The sequence below is a fragment of the Lupinus angustifolius genome, chromosome LG17 (assembly GCF_001865875.1).
Source record: "Lupinus angustifolius cultivar Tanjil chromosome LG17, LupAngTanjil_v1.0, whole genome shotgun sequence".
Lineage (NCBI taxonomy): Eukaryota > Viridiplantae > Streptophyta > Magnoliopsida > Fabales > Fabaceae > Lupinus > Lupinus angustifolius.
The window spans coordinates 18409536-18425803 of NC_032025.1; the positions used below are offsets into that span (position 1 = coordinate 18409536).

A 16268-nucleotide genomic window follows, 5' to 3' on the forward strand; every position below is an offset into this window, starting at 1 on the left:
TTACAATTTACAGATCTTTCAAGATTCAATTGTAGTATAGTATAGGGTTATGTCGAACCACAAGGAATTGCCTAACAGAATGAATCATATGAATATGTCAATGCACAATACAAATAATGAGTGAACATATTTTGGTTGTTATTTATTTGATTTGATATGCACATAAACACTTAACAAGAAACATAAACTAAATATTAATAAATTCTTGAGGAGACAATATCATTTTGCATGATGAAAGTATTTCTCAACTTCTTATGTATTTGAACTACTTAGACAAGTTCATATGTTTTACTTTGATTAACTCCAAACACTAAGGTCATCCTTTTAGTGTATGTCCTAAAATGATAGAATGATGATCACTTATATTCACTACTAAACAATACTACATCCACAAATAGACTAGGTTGTCACACCCTAATCTTGGCTACTCTAATATTGAAGTAGTAATGAATATAAGATCTTAAGAAAAGCATTCTTAACTTGGCAAATGAACTAAGTAGTACAACTACTTCTTAGTTTATTTGTTAAGTGTTTGAGACAAGTAATTTTTCATGACTTGAAATCGGTTTTTAGGTGATCAATCTAAAAAGAGCATTAAGAACTTCTCAAACAAATAAAATTAACCAAAGCACCAACTTGAATGATTAAAATTCAAATTTAGAATAAAAGAAGAAGAAGAAATATATAATCAACTTTCAAATGAAAGTGTTAGGAGCATGAACCATCTATCCAAGGAATGGATGCATTAAGTTCCAAATGAGATTACAAAATGGATTTTGTATCTCATTTGCCTTCTCCTTTCTCCTCTTGAATTATAAAAAAAACTACTCTAAAACTAGCCTAAAAATATGAACCGAGCCTTCAAAGAAAGAAAATAAAAGAAGAGAATTGTGTTTCTCAGGGAAGAAGTCTTGAGAAAATTAAGACATGTTCGAATGAAGGAAATGCCTTCCTATTTATAGAATTTCCCTGGAACAGCTGAGCTGCTTGTTTGCACTGCTCAGCAGCTGACCAAACTCTTCAGCATGGGTTTGGTCACTTGGTCAAGTAGCTTGGTCACCTCCTTAAGCTTGACTCACCAAGGTTAGTTGTGAGCTATGGGACCAGCTGTGATGAGCTACTCCTGAAAAGCCTATGGTGGGCTACTTGAAGTGAGGTTATGCATGACTTCATGGTTTCTTGATGACTAAGTTAATTATGGGTGCACACTGCTGAACACATATGTGGCACTACTAAGCTGCCTGCTTGAGCAGCTTTGACCGTGCTGACTGAGACGTGGCTTGGTGCTTGCTGACCTAGTTAGGTGTCTAGTTCACCGCTGAGCACACATGTGGCACCGCTGATCTGCTTGCTTGAGCAGCTTGGGCGTGTGCCAGGCTTGTGTCTGGCCGTGTAAGCTTGTGTTCTGACCGTGTCAGGCTTTGTCTGGTGCTAGGCTGAGCGGTCAAGCAGGTCCGCTAAGTTGCCTGCTTGAGCAACTTTTTTTGTGCCAAGTTGGTTTGACTGGTCTGGCCTGACCTAGCCTGGTGCTTGACTGACCTGGCCTGGTGCTTGGCTTGGCTGGACAACTTCATGCTTGAATTCTTCATGGTGAAGCAACCTTTTTTCTTTGGTTTGTTACTTGATTTTTGTTAGTTGCTTGACACTTTTGGGCTGTTTTCTTTAAGTTAAGGTAAGCATTTGATTTTTGCAAGTTGCTTAGCCTACCTTAACTTAGATTTCTTCAAGACGAAGTAAGCTACCTTTCTTCAAGGCTAAGTAACCAAATTAAGCACATAGCATGCCATGCTTTAACTTGATTACTTTTAGCAATTCATTTTGAGCTTTTGTCTTGAATTTTGGCTTGAATTCTTATTCATCTTTGAATTTATTCTTTAATATTCAATTTCCTACAAAACTCAAAGAAAACTTGCCAAGAATTAATAAAGAACTAATTTATTCAATCATTCAAAATTCACCTAAAAAGTAAAAGTGTTAATTTTAGTTGATTTTCTACAATTTGCATAGGATAAGTGCCATAAAATGACGGTGAAAAGTGTATATTTTTTTTCCATTTATCACTCTTACACTACTAGATCTTGTTGATACATTGATAAACTAGATGTAATACTTTAATATATAATGTAAAAAAGTATTTTCCATAATTTATTACTAATTACAAAAGATATAACTATTTCTAAGGACATGTGTTCTTTTTAAAATAATAAAAAAAGAAAAAGAAATTGCAATGACTGCAAAGGAAGCGTTTAGAATTAGAAGAACAGAGAATGAAGAAGCTTCTCCCTTCTTGCTTCCTCTATAATCTTCTTCTCTCATCGCGTTAGGGTTTACATAGATTCAATTTACCTTCATTTCTTCACTCTCCACCCTCTTATCATCTCCTAATTCCTCTCTTGTTTCGTTTCTGTAATTCTTCAAATCGAAAAATATTGTCTGATTAGGTACGCAATTTCATCTCTCCATGATTAACTTTGCTGTTAATTATGTTACATATGCTTGATCTTTACATCAATTTCAATGAAATTTAACACTTTCTTTTATTATATCACTTGATTCTATGTGAATTATTATCTGATGTGCAAAACTTTAGGAGTATGAATTGAATTTTGGGCTGGTAAAGCTGCATTGTGAGTTCTGAGGCAAAAATATTTTCAAAAATAATGGTTCCTGTCCCTTCATGTTTTGAAGCTTGATTTTAGGTTTTGGAATAACCTTCAGTGTTTCAACTTTTAACAGGGAACTGAACCATTGGTGTATTTGAATTTGAATATTATGAGCACATAAGAAAGAAAAAAATGCAGTCTGAGGCGCAAAACTTGCTTGATTTAAATACTCAACCTCATCCAGGGATTGTTGTTTCAATTCAAAATGAGGATCCTGGTGTTTCTTCATGTCTTACAAATGCTGTGATGCCCCAGCAACCAAGTCAGTTTTTACCTTTCTTTCGTATTTTATTTGATTTGTGTGTAGTTTGACTTTGGTGCTTATTGCGTGTGATTGTTATGAACTGAGGTTAACTCTTGCTTGTTGTTTATAGCACCAAAAAAACCTACTAGGCAGTGGGCTGCTTGGACTCGTCAAGAGGAGGAGAGCTTCTTCACTGCGTTACGACATGTTGGGAAGGTATGTTTTTCGTTGTTGATATCTTGTCTGTTTCTATCTGTTGCTTATGTAATAATTGCTAATTGCACTTTCATTGAATGTAGAATTTTGAGAAAATCACTTGCCGTGTGCAAAGTAAAAACAAGGATCAGGTAACAGCTAGGAGGTGTTATGGTCTTTTTTGTTTTACCACTTTTTATTTCTTTCCTTAAATGACAATGTTTGAGTTTATTCCCTATAATATCATGATTTTGTTTTTCATTTATTATCCTTTTTCTTTGGGAACTTGCAGGTCAGGCATTATTACTATCGACTGGTGAGACGGATGAACAAGCTTCTTGGTCCAGGATTGTGTTTGGATGCCAAAAACTCGAAAGATACTAATGCTGCAATGCTTCGTTGGTAACACAACTTACTCTGAGTGGTAGTTTACAAAATGAGTTATATATATACACATTCACATGCATACTATATTTCTCTCTCTACATATATATAGACAAACATACAGAGAGGTGTATCATTTTTCGCCGGTGTGAGTATTTACTCCCTGCTCCAATTATTAGGCTTTCATTTTATGTTCATTCAATGGTTCAAGTAATAACTAAAATTGGTAATGTAGCATGCTTTTACTGTTTTTCTGATCTCTTTGCTCACTTTGTCTGATCGTATAAAACCCCTATTCTATCCCAAACAATTTAAGCAGCAAAACATCGCCAAAGCCCTTATTATTCCCAATGTAAAAATGTAAACCTAAGCTAGAGAGAAAGAGAGAGAAACATAAATCTGATTTTACTTCTTTGAAAATGTAGAATGAATTGAATTACAATGACTGAGCCTCACTATATATAGAGGTTTGGAAATTTTGAAAAGGAAGCTACTATAGGAGGTAACTTGTTGTGCACGTTACCTCTCTCAACTAACTAACAAAGGAAAATAACTACCATTGAGAATTGTCACTATTAAAACATAAACAACTACTCTAATTCTTATTCTTAATATACCCTATTGAAACTAATGGTAGTTGTTTAGTGATGCTAAGTCAACTAATTTAAGTTCTTTTCTGAGAGATAAGAATCTTGAGGTGGCTAGGGGTTTTGTGACGACATTGATTGTCTAGAATTTTGATGGGATGTGCTTCACTCGGAAGGCCTTTGTTTGGATTTTGTCTCTAAGAAAGAAAATATCCAATTCAATATGCTCTATCCTGTTGTGAAGAACAAGATTGTGAGCCATAACAATAGTGCTTAGATTATCACATAGGATGAGAGGGGCTTGATGAGGAAACTTGAGTTTTGAGAGTAATGGTTCAGACCAAATCATCTTTTGAAAGGCCAATGCAAGACTTATATACTCAGCCTCAATGATGGATCTAAAGACTGTTGTTTCTTGGACCACCAAGTTATGATATTAGGTTCAATGAATAATAAAGCACGTGAGATTGACTTCTATCATCAGGATCAATGGCCCAATTAGCATCACACAATGCATTTAGAGGAGAGGATGTGTTGGTGATGCTGGTTTAAGATGAATTCCATAAGTAGAAGACCCTTGTAAGTATGTGAGGATTCTCTTCACTACTACCCAATGTTGCTCTAAGAGTTGGCTAATAAATGAGAGATTTTGTTCGCACTATAGGCTAAATCAGGTCTAGTGATTGTAGCATGTTGTAGGGCACCCACTATAAACCTATATAACTATGGGTTATCACAATGACTTGAACCATCCCTAATTAATTTGTAGCTTCTAGCCATTGGTGTTAAACTAGGCTTAGGAGAGTCCAAATTTGCCTTTCTAAGTAGATCTCTCACATACTTAGACTAAGAGAGCAAGAGAGAACCATTAGTTAGGTGTTTCACTTTTATGCCACCAAAATACTCTAAAGAACTCAGCTTTTTAAGAGCAAAGGCAATGTTTAGTTTGTCAATAAGATGATGAACCATAGAAATAGAAAAGTCAATGATGATTATGTCATCAACATATATTAAAAAAAGTGGATGAGTGGATGAAAGTAGAATAAGAAGTAAATTGTCACATTTACTATTCTGAAACCCAAATTGTAGGAGAGTGCTTTTCATCGTTTCAAACCATTGTCTAAGGGCCTATTTCAACCCATATAATGCTTTATGTAGTTTGCATACAATGTTTTTGTCACCACTATGAAACCCAATTGGTTGAGTCATGTAGACTTCCTCATATAAAATGCCATTACAAAAGCATTATTCACATCTAGTTGTTGTACTATCCAGTTATGAGTGATAGCTAAAGTGAGAAGAACCCTAGTGGTGATGGGTTTTACTATTGGGGAGAAGGTTTCATTGTAATTTACTCCTTGTTGCTGATGAAAACCCTTTACAACCAGTCTAGCTTTATATCTATTTACAGAGCCATTAGGATTCTCCTTTACTCTAAAGACCCATTTGCAACCAATAACCAATTTTGTTAGGAGAGAGACTAGAGACCAAGTGCCTAGCTTTAGAAGTGCATCATGCATTGCTTGCTTCCAAACATGGTTATGAAGAGCCTCTTTTGTAGTAGATAGTTCAGTGTGAACTAGAAGAAGTCTAGAAATCCTTGGTACTATAGATTTGTCAATGCCTAACTTGGACCTAGTTGTCATAGGATGAGTTGAGTGAGTTTAAGGTAATGATCCTGAAGTATTAGGCGCAATGATAGGGGAAGGAGATCTAGAAGAGGTACTAGTATTAGAGTAAGATGAAGTGTTAGTATGAGAGAAATGCATTGGTGAGTGAAGAGAATTGGAAGAACTAATAGGAGAAGTAATGGGAACAATAGGAGTAGGATGACAGTTAAGTGAAGGAGAAGACAATGTATTGAGATCACTAGTAGAAGAAGAGGAAGATTGTGATTGATCAGTAGTCTTGGGAAGAGGAGGAGAAACATGAACAAGAGGTGAATTGTTGATAGAGGAAGAGGAGTGAGGCAGTGGAAAAAGAGGTTGAACAAAAGGAGCATTGGGAAAAGCATACTCATTGAAGATAACATCCTTGAAAATATACAAACCTACCGACAAACATATATAACCTTTATGAGTGGGCAAATAGCCTAGGAAAGCACATCTAGTGGATATGCATTTAAGTTTATGGTTATTATATGGTTTAAGCAGTGAAAAACAAGCACAACCAAAGACTCAAAGTAATATTATCAGGAATGACCCCAAATAGTAAAGAATGAGGTAACTCATTATTGAGAGTTGTAGAGGGTAATCTATTGATAAGAAAAGCAACAATGGTGAAAGCATATTCACAAAAGGTCAGGAGTTGGCAAGCATGAGCCAGTAAGGCAAGTCTTATTTCTACTATGTGTCTATATTTTCTCTCTATTGTGCCATGTTGATGATGAGTATGAGGACAAGAAAGCCTATAAGATATCCCTAGAGAGGTCAAGAAACTTGTAAAGGACCTAAACTCACCTCCCCAATCACTTTGAACTGCCTTAACAACTTTATTAAACTGTTTGAACTAATTGAATAAAGTGCTTCAAAAGCATAATATTGTCTAACTTTTGCTTAAGAAGATAGATCCAAGTGTGTTTAGTATGTGCATCAACAATAGAAAAATAGTATCTAAATTCAGACTAAGAATGTAGTAGTGCAAGGTCCCATAGATCAAGATATAACAAATCAAAGGCATTAGATTAGACACTAGAAGAAGCAGGTGAGTGTAGTTATGAGCTAATAACAACAAGTTGTGCAAAAGTCTAAAGCGATTTTATTTCAATGAAAAATATTGCAATGGTTAAGAACGTTGTTTACAACTGCTTCATGAGCACAACCTAGTCTACAATGCCATAGAAAGTAAGATGAAACTTGCTAGAAATAGGAAAAGTAGTGACATTTGCAAATGCATTAGACTTGAAAGTTGAAACTGCAATCAGAAGTAGAAATGGATGTACAAAGAGATGGATTCTTGGGAAAAGCATTGTGAAATGCATAGAGACTCTTCAAATGAGAGACCCTTTTTGGAGAGCTTGGTTAGAATCCTGTGATTTCACAAAACATTCATTAAGATGAAATTCAAAGTAACAAGAATTAGCCTTAGCAAATTGAGACACTAATTAGGATTTTGGTAATTGTAGGAACAAGTAGATTTTGGATAGGAAGAGGAATAGTAGGATGCTTTGGTGAAAGCTAAGATAAGTATTTCCATTGCAAGTAATAGGGGCTTTAGTACCATTACCCATGTAAATGTGTTCTGGTCCAAAGTGCTCAAATAGTTCATGAACTAGAGAGGAATCTAAGGTAATGTGTTTGGTTGCACCAAAATCTAGAAACCATACTGAGTGCTTAGTAATTGGAACACCAATGCTGACATTCATGGCATAAGGATTAGCATTAAGAGGATGAGGTGCAACAAATCTGTGAGCATATGAGCTTGTGCCATAGAGATTAGAATAAACATTGTAGTGATGTGAAGTTCTTAAAGTGTGATGGTAATAATAAGACTCGAGCCTTGACATTCTAAGCAATAGAAGATTATGGAGACAAAGAGTGATTGTGATGCATTAAAAGAAAAGGAATAGGGAAAAGCAGAGTAGGGAGCTTGGTTACTCACTATGGGATCATATGGTGCATAATAGTAACATACCTTGTCATGACCATGACGGTTACAATAGTCACTAAGTAACCACCCCTGAACGACCCTTAAATGTCCACCATGTGGAAATCTACCACCATGTCATCCTGAACGACCACCATGTGTGCTTCCATACACATGGTGTGACACAAAATCAAAACAAGGGGAGGAGGCCACCTAGTTTATGAATACCTTGGAGCAAAGTACACTACATTTGAGATTGATACATGAGATTGAGAAGGAACAATGGCCACATTAGTGAACAATGCATCAGAAAATGACTTGTGGTGATTCTTGAGAAGATGTGACTCAAAGGTGAGAAGAAATTGGTGTAGGTCATTGATAGAGGGAGGATGAATCCGGCTTTCAACAACAGTTATCACATATTGAAATTATTCGCCTAAACCATCTAGAACGCAATCAACATGCTTTGCAACAAATATAGGTGTGCCAATAGAGATGAACAAATCAGTAATAACCTTGATTGTAGAGAAATATATTCAGAAGTTGAGCTAGAACCCTGAATAATTGTACGAAGTTAAGCTCTCAATTGGCGGCTCTAGCCTGAGTGTGAGCATTGCAAAATGCTTGAAGTTCTTCCCGAAACTACTAGTAACGCATGCAACCAACAAAAATTAAGTTCAATAACCAAGAAAATATGGTTTGATCTTGTTCTCCTTAGCTATAATAGCCAGGATTAACACGGCCTGAACCTTATCAAGCTGATTGAGGAATTTTGGAGGATTGAACAATACAACTTGCTTTTTTTGCTTTCAACACAAGCATAAATTGACTCCATCTGATGTAATTTTTCTCAGTGAGCTTGGTGGCTAGAAGTGGAAGTGAGAATGGAGGAGAAACAACTTGGAGAGGAGGAGCAAAAGTAGAAGTATTTTGTGGTGGAGAAGGAGACACATGAGGATAAGAGGCATTGGCCATGGAGATGATTAATACCATATAAAAATGTAAACCCTACGCTAGAGAAAGAGAGAAACATAAATCTGATTTTATTTCTTTGAAAATGAAGAATGAATTGAATATCAATGGCTGAGCCTCACTATATATATATAAAGGTTTGGGAAAGCTTACAAAGGAAGCTACTATAGGAGCTAACTTGCTATGCATGTTACCTCCTCTCAACTAACAAAAGGAAAATAACTACTAGTGACAACTACCAGTGTTAAAACCTAAACCACTACTCTAATTCTTATTCTCTAATACCCAATATGAATTCCCTCAAGGTTGTAGCAATGGTTATTACATGGTTTTCAGATAACGCAATAATGAGATAACATTTTTCTCAATTTTAAGAATGGGGGTAGACCATTCTAACTATAAACTTTGGTCTCCTGAAAATATTGGGCACTTTATAACACATAATGTTGACTTATAGGCACCAAAGCCTCAATACAACTAAATCAAAAGAAATTTGGATCCTCTCGCATGGGTGGCTAGTTGCAGTCCTCTCTACATTGAGATGGCCTAGGAAACAGTCTCTCTGCTTGTAGGAGTAAGGTTGCGTACATCTACCCTCCCCATACCCCACTAAGTGGGAGCCTCGTGCATTGTGCAGCCCTTATATTAAATAGATCAAAGGCATATGATGCAAGGGGTCGTGTTGGATCTTCTCGCATGGGTGGCTAGTTGCAGTCCTCTCTACATTGAGATGACCTAGGAAACTGTGTGGAAGTTATGGAGCATATAAAACAGAAAAGAGAGTAATAGCCATCAAGTCATTCGAATTTTGTTAGCTGTTGGATGAACCTAGTATAAATGGTTAATAACTGATGTAAGAGTTTTACTTTTACCGTAGTGTAAATTGATACTTCCCCTAAGGCTGTTGCTTAGTGACCATGTGGCCACGAGTTCAAATTCTGGAAAGAGTCTCTCCGCTTGTGGGGGTAAGACTACATAATCTACCCTCCCCATACCCTACTAAGTGGAAGCCTCGTGCACTGTGCCACCCGTATGTTAAATAGATCAAGGGCATATGATGCAAAATTGGAATTAAGTTGATTTTTGTATGATACACGTAACAAATATAATCGTATCGTTGATCCATATCATAGAGATTTGGCAAAGTTTTACACTGGCTGTCGTCTGCCTAACACAATCTTCAGATTTTGTTCGAGCTTGGGACCAACTATGTATAGCATCAAGCACATATAGGCTGGTATTGTCAATAAACATGATTTTTGATAGAGCGTTAAACATAACAAATATAATGGAAAGAACATGTTAATATGGGGAGTAGAACATCTCTTCCTTGGATTGAAACCTGAGATTTCGAATGTCTTGTCTTTAGACTATAGCAGTAAACACTTTTGGTAGTTAGGAAATATTAAGGGATGGCATTCTTTACCAATCTGCTTCAAGTACATAAAATCCTTTTAAGACCCTTTTTAAGCTCAAGAATAGGCTGGACCCTCATAAGTGACATTTGATTTAAGGATGAAAATAGTCAGGATCCATTAATAAGACAATTTCCATAGTTCATGCATAAAATTATGACCCTCAAAAGTCCTAAATGACTCCTAAAATATCCTAAACTCTTCATTCAAGAGTGATTATTACATTTCTGCATACATTTCACTTGCTTCAGTCGCACTCTTATCTAATGACTGAAAAGTATTTTACCAGGCTATCTGCACCAGAGAACCTATTATGGGGAATGTGCTAAAGAGCACATGCCTTAACTGTTTTTATCATTTATATAATAATTTCTGCAATGATAGAGATGCTCTCTTCTCAAATTGTCTGACTTGTGTCACAGGTGGTCTTTATTAGAAAAGTATAGCTGCAAAGCTTCAAAGCTTCACCTAAAGCCCCGCAGATTCAAAATATTTGTAGAAGCCTTGGTTAGACAACACAATTTAAATTTGTCTGAGAATTTTGTTTTGGTATTTTTTGATATCTTCAGTATCTGCTGGAACTGACATATACTTGTTGCTATGAAGGAGCATCAACTTCTGAAGGACCGGAAGAAGAATGTAAGAAAGAGGTCTTTGCAGGGGAGGAATTCTCCCCCTACTCCTAACACAGTGTCAAATCAAATTAGAGCATCAGGAAATGATGTCAGTGCAGTTAAAGTGGTTCTTGTTGATAGTCAAAATATTTTAAAACTAAGACCTCCAAAATCATCAGTGAAGCGCAATGCAAACATGGGTGTTAACCGTAGCAACACTAAGGGAGATTCGATTATCATGAAACCTTCAAGACAACGAAAGAAATCTGGTACTCTTTTTCATTTCTCTTTTAGATCTTTTACAAGCTCCGCATAAACTAATTTTTAATTCATGATAATATATCTGTAACTAAATTTACATACGTCATTATTTTTGTTATTTCTTTCATAATATTGAATTAGTAATATCTGTCTCTATCAGGTATGATCACAACAGCTGCTTATAAACAATGGGAGAAGGCTGCAATTGCCGGTGTTTCTTTAGTTGCAGATGCTGCTGAGCATTTGGAGCGAGCTGCCACTGTTAAAGAGGCTGAACACAGCCAGGAGAATCCAGGTAGTCATCATACTGGTAGTTTGATCTGATCCTCGCTCCCTCCCTAAAGGAATTTCTAGAGATTTGCTGCGACTTCAAACTGAGTTTTCCATTTTCCAGGAGAAAAGTGTTCTGATCCTGTTGATCAAGTTCTGCCCTCGTTGCCATCATTTCCACAAAATCACTTTGTTGATAACAATGTACAGAGTACTTTGAAACTTAAGCTCCAGTTATTCCCAATTGATGAAGCTACACGAAGAGCCTTGGAAATGGTGAGCATGAAAGAAAAACATAAATCATGTTTTTGTAGCAATGAAAAAGTGCTTCTGTAAGCAATTATATATTAATTCATTGCGATTTGTTCTTTCTTTCTCCCCTAGGATAAGCATAATCCATACCTGGAGCTTACACTCAGTACTCGAAAGAAGATATCATCAATCTTAGAACATCTAAACCGTAAATGGGGCAGTTCAAGCATAGCAATCGGAGAATTAATGCTTTTTCCTTACGGTATTCAAAGGGAAAACTTGGTTAATTATCGGAGATGGACTCTGGAATCTACTCTTTGTGCAGCAGATATATACTCAATGATTGGAAGTCCACCCACATTTCGTTTGAGGTACCTCTTTTTCATGTTGCTTGATTTCATTATGTATGAAGTAATTATACAGTAACTTGTAAGAGATGCAATGGACTATTTAATCTTAATGTTCTTAATATTATTGTTCAGATAAAGAACATTGAGGATTCATGTTTTTAGTTACTGATTGAATTTTAAATCATAGTATTGCTGTATGTTGTAATCTGAATTGATGAGGAAGTAAACAAAATAGTTTCGAAATGCACAGTTATAGAAACAAAATAGTTTCGAAATGCCTAGTTATAGAAACAAAATAGTTTCCTGCTGAATCAAAGGCATATTAAGAATTCAGCAAGAAACAAAATAGTTATACATAAAGTGTTTTTCTGGAAATCCGTGTGGTTTCTTTTCCTTCGTTAGTGGAGGTTATTAAAGATGATGATATTTGTCAAGTGTTTTGACTTTTGAGTTGTTGATTTCCCGTAGCACAAAGATAGCAAATTAATGCAAAAATGAAATTAGAAAAAAATACTAGAGAATATAGACCAGCATGAGTTGTGCTTGTATGAGTAGAATGTGGTTGTCTATTATTATAGACCTACAAGCCTACACGAGATAGATAATAAATATTCCATCCAAATGAAATTTGAATAAACTAAAATTCCTAGCTTTCCACTCATTGGATTCAATTGAAATCAAATTTTCAGGAAGTTGATATATTTGTAAGAATTTGAAAGTTGAAATTCCCCCCTTTTCTTCAATGAGAGAACCCACAACATGTACTTTGTTCAACCTACTGTGGGAAACTTTTGCTGTACTGTATCTAGATTTTAATTTGATCATTTTTATATATCTTTTGAAGGTATGGTTGGTTTTCCAATACTGAGCTCGGGTTACTGAATATGCAAGTGCCTGTAGCATCCGGCTGCATGCTTGGACAATCTAACATTAATGTGGATATTAGTAAGGGTCATACTGTAAATCCAGCGTCACTCCATATGCAATCAAGAAATAATCATTGCATGGAGCTTTTTGAAGTTCGAGGAACATCCATGATCAGAAATTGTGCTCTTACCACTATGTCAACTGATTTGCTCAATGCTAGAGATGACAGTGTTTACCCAAATACAAGTAAGGAATCTTGTGATCCAGTCAATTTATCGTGCCATGGAGAAGATGTCAGGGATGGAACTGTGACTAGACAATCAGAAGCTATGGTAATTGTCATCCTCTAGTCTCTTGTCTACTTTTATTAGCCCTTAGGTGTTACTGTAGATTTTTGTGCATGATGTTAAAGTGTCACCTTATTATACATCAAAGTTATAAATTTTGTTATTTCACATTAGGATCACCCCTTTTAGATTTCTAAGTACCCATTAAAATTTGCTCTTAAGTTTTGAATGGTATGCTTTAACCAACTGATATTTTTGGTTCGTTGAGATGCATAATGCTACATAGTAAATCTCACACGATAGCAGTGGGATAGCGGCATAGCGGAGGTCGCTATCCCCTCAACGCGACAGAATGACGGATAGAGGTGCGGACGATCGTCCTCCTGTAGTAGGTTGAATAGCGGTGGTTTGCATCCCCAAAATGCAGGTCAGAACCCGCTCTAAGTTGTGTGTTGGAGGAAAACCCTAATTTTACAAGTGAGAAATCATTTTTGCCCTTATTTTTTAATACCTGACATGGTTTTTTAGTAATCTAATCCTCACCTTCCCTTCCCTTTTATAAAATACGTGAATAGAAGCCCAGCCCAGCCACAACCCTCACCTTTCCTTCCATTTATAAAACACCTTCCCTTCACTTCCCTTTTTTAAACTAAAGAGCAGCCCAGCTGCAATACTTCTTCTCCTTCCCTGTTCCTTCCCTTCCTTCTTCACATTTTTGTTTGCTTTCCCTCTTTGCACTTTCGGCACCTTAAAAAAATATTCTGCTTCCCTTCCTTCTCTCCCTTCCCTTCCTTCTGCTACTCACTTTCATCTTAGGCAGAGATTCTTCCAACCTCCCCTTCCTTCATTTTGGAGTGCGAAACCATGGGCTCATCTCAACCTGCCACTGCCATACCTACTACCAATGATATGTTGCTGAAACCCACCGGAAATAACGTTTATATGGCATGAGAATGGAATCACATGAAAAGTAAAGCCCTAACAATTAATCAATTATATCTCTATTTTGGTGTATATTTTTTGTGTATTTATATGCGTAGGTATTAATCATATTTTTTCCTTAAGTTGTAGTGGTCATCCCGCTACCCGCCGTGTTGTTTTTGGGGCCAGCCGCTATGCTCCGTTATCCGCAATTGACTACCTAGGCATAATGTATAACTACTGTCATTTATATTGAAAATTCCATTATTTAAGCTTTAACTTTTTTGTTTGTGTTTAGGATGAGTTGAAATTAAGCAGTGGAACAGGACAGTCAGCGGGTGAGTGGGCTGACAGCCTTACCAACATTAGTGTAGGGGATCTACTTTCAGGACTTTCTCAGGATCTCGACAACTGCATTGACTCTCCTATAGCTGAGAACTATAATGCTCTTCAGCAAATTCCTTTTTGTAGTGATTCTTTTGATGCTGCTATTTTTGCTCACATATCTAGACATCAAGATAAGATGGGACAACCAACTCATATGTCTTCCATCTGGGATGCTGAAGAAACGTGTGATGCTTTCTTATTTAAAAATAATCATGTTCATCGTGAAGATGGTCCTTGTTTGTCTCCCTTTGCCTCTTCAGAGACTAAGAAGAAGGCTACTGGAAGAAGCTCTGAATGCTCTAACAAATTGGCTGAGGTAGTATTTCTTAATTTTCTTATCTACTACTAAGCATTACGCACAACATGAAATAAGATTTAATTTACATAGTTTTTATGGCAGCTGTCACCTGAGAAAGAGAGACTTGTGGATGATGTTGCTCAAGCAGAGCCTATGGATAGTTCTGAGTCTGATATAGATATCCAGGACCATTTTCCGAAGGATTTCAACGGGCTTGCAGATATATCTTGGGTATGTTTCCCTCTACACTCCAGTTTTAGTGTAAGAGTTCATGACCATATATTGGGTATGTTTCTTTCTATACACCAGTTTTTGCCCTGTCATAGTTTGTGGCCTTTGTAGTTGTAAAGGTTTCACTTGCTGCAAGAATTTTGAGTAGGAAGTTTATCTCAGTGAGCTACCAATGTTTTTTAATCCTCTAGACTTGTCACTTTGAACTATCAATCAAAATAAATCAATGAACTTGAAAACAGAACTGTTATTGGCACTTTCTTATTTACCTTATTTGCATCAGTTCTGGAAGTACATAATGCACAATACATCTTACTTTATTTCCCATGTCATCTCTCTTCTCTATCATCTTGCAGCCTGATTCTTTGGGACCATTGGATTTGGATATACCATCAACTAAGTACCATAGCGAGGATCTAATTTTAGGTAATAGTCTTAGTGGTCTGAATCACTTGATAGCCACCAGCCTGGATGCATTCCAGAATTGCTCCTTTTTTGGGTTTGACAAGAAGGAAGTGCCATCAACAGTTGAGGCTCGAGACACCGCCGCTTTCTCAGATTTTAAAATTCGAAGTGGCGTCTGAGGCTTAACATTGTTAGATCATGATAATGTTCTGGTTGAATGTTGTCAAGAATAACATTGTCTTAAAACTGAGTTGAGGTGTGCTTGCTGAAGACCTGGTTATAGCCACTTCAACTCTACATTGTACATGTTTAATTAATTTGTTTATCTTCCTCCTTGTACAAAAAAGATTGTCACAGAAGGATCCCACTGTATCAGTCTTTCGTTTGGTTCAGTTTATGTAGAGATGTATTTTTTTTATTCTTAAGGTTCTATACAGTGTATTTTAAAATAGAAGTTATGCAATTCCATGGCTTCATACTTTATGGGAAAGGTGTAGTTTAATTAAGTCTAATATGCATGAATGTTGACAATATTTGATGTAGATTTATTGATTATAATGTATTAACCATTCATCCGAGAGGAGATACTCATTATTTTAATTATTATGCTTAGAATAGGGATGACAAAAATACCTAATTCATTGGTACACATTAAAATGCTTGTAATAAGTATCCATAAAAATAGCTTATGGGTAGGAACAAATATCATAATACTTGCTTCGTGGTTACCCACATAATTATAAATTTACTTTTTATTATTTTCTAATTATATATTATCTATTTTATTATTATTTTATAATAAACTTTAGTAATTGAAATATAATAATAAATTTAATATGTGTATAAATTTTATTATCAATGTAATAATTATTATATATATATTGATTATTACAAAATATATAAATATATAATTTAACTTAAAAAATGGTTGGGTACCCGCAAATACCCACTATCTATGTTGTACCTACAAATAGTGCAAATATGGGTATGAGAAATAACTACGTATATCCGTTCCGCCCTTTTACTTAGAATTCCAATTCCAAGAATGAATTGCATGAAATTATAATATTAATAATTTAG

General features: G+C 35.9%; 1 protein-coding gene across 1 annotated transcript; it reads left to right on the plus strand.

The window, feature by feature from the left end:
* On the plus strand, positions 2205-15730 carry LOC109331314 (TSL-kinase interacting protein 1-like). Its single transcript, XM_019565725.1, has 14 exons — positions 2205-2441; positions 2737-2925; positions 3038-3123; positions 3207-3254; positions 3395-3504; positions 10468-10552; positions 10652-10928; positions 11081-11215; positions 11315-11466; positions 11575-11813; positions 12637-12991; positions 14166-14570; positions 14655-14783; positions 15140-15730. Exons 2-14 carry the CDS (start codon positions 2796-2798, stop codon positions 15365-15367), a joined length of 2379 nt encoding a protein of 792 aa, XP_019421270.1. The 5' UTR covers positions 2205-2441; positions 2737-2795; the 3' UTR covers positions 15368-15730.

What these genes read in the sequence shown, in the direction of transcription:
- LOC109331314 (XM_019565725.1), top strand. Translation starts at nt 2,796, where the DNA reads ATGCAGTCTGAGGCGCAAAACTTGCTTGATTTAAATACTCAACCTCAT. An exon ending in AATGCTGCAATGCTTCGTTG is followed by an intron (nt 3,505 to 10,467) that starts GTAACACAACTT and finishes CTTGTGTCACAG; the next exon opens with GTGGTCTTTATTAGAAAAGT. An exon ending in ACACAGCCAGGAGAATCCAG is followed by an intron (nt 11,216 to 11,314) that starts GTAGTCATCATA and finishes TCCATTTTCCAG; the next exon opens with GAGAAAAGTGTTCTGATCCT.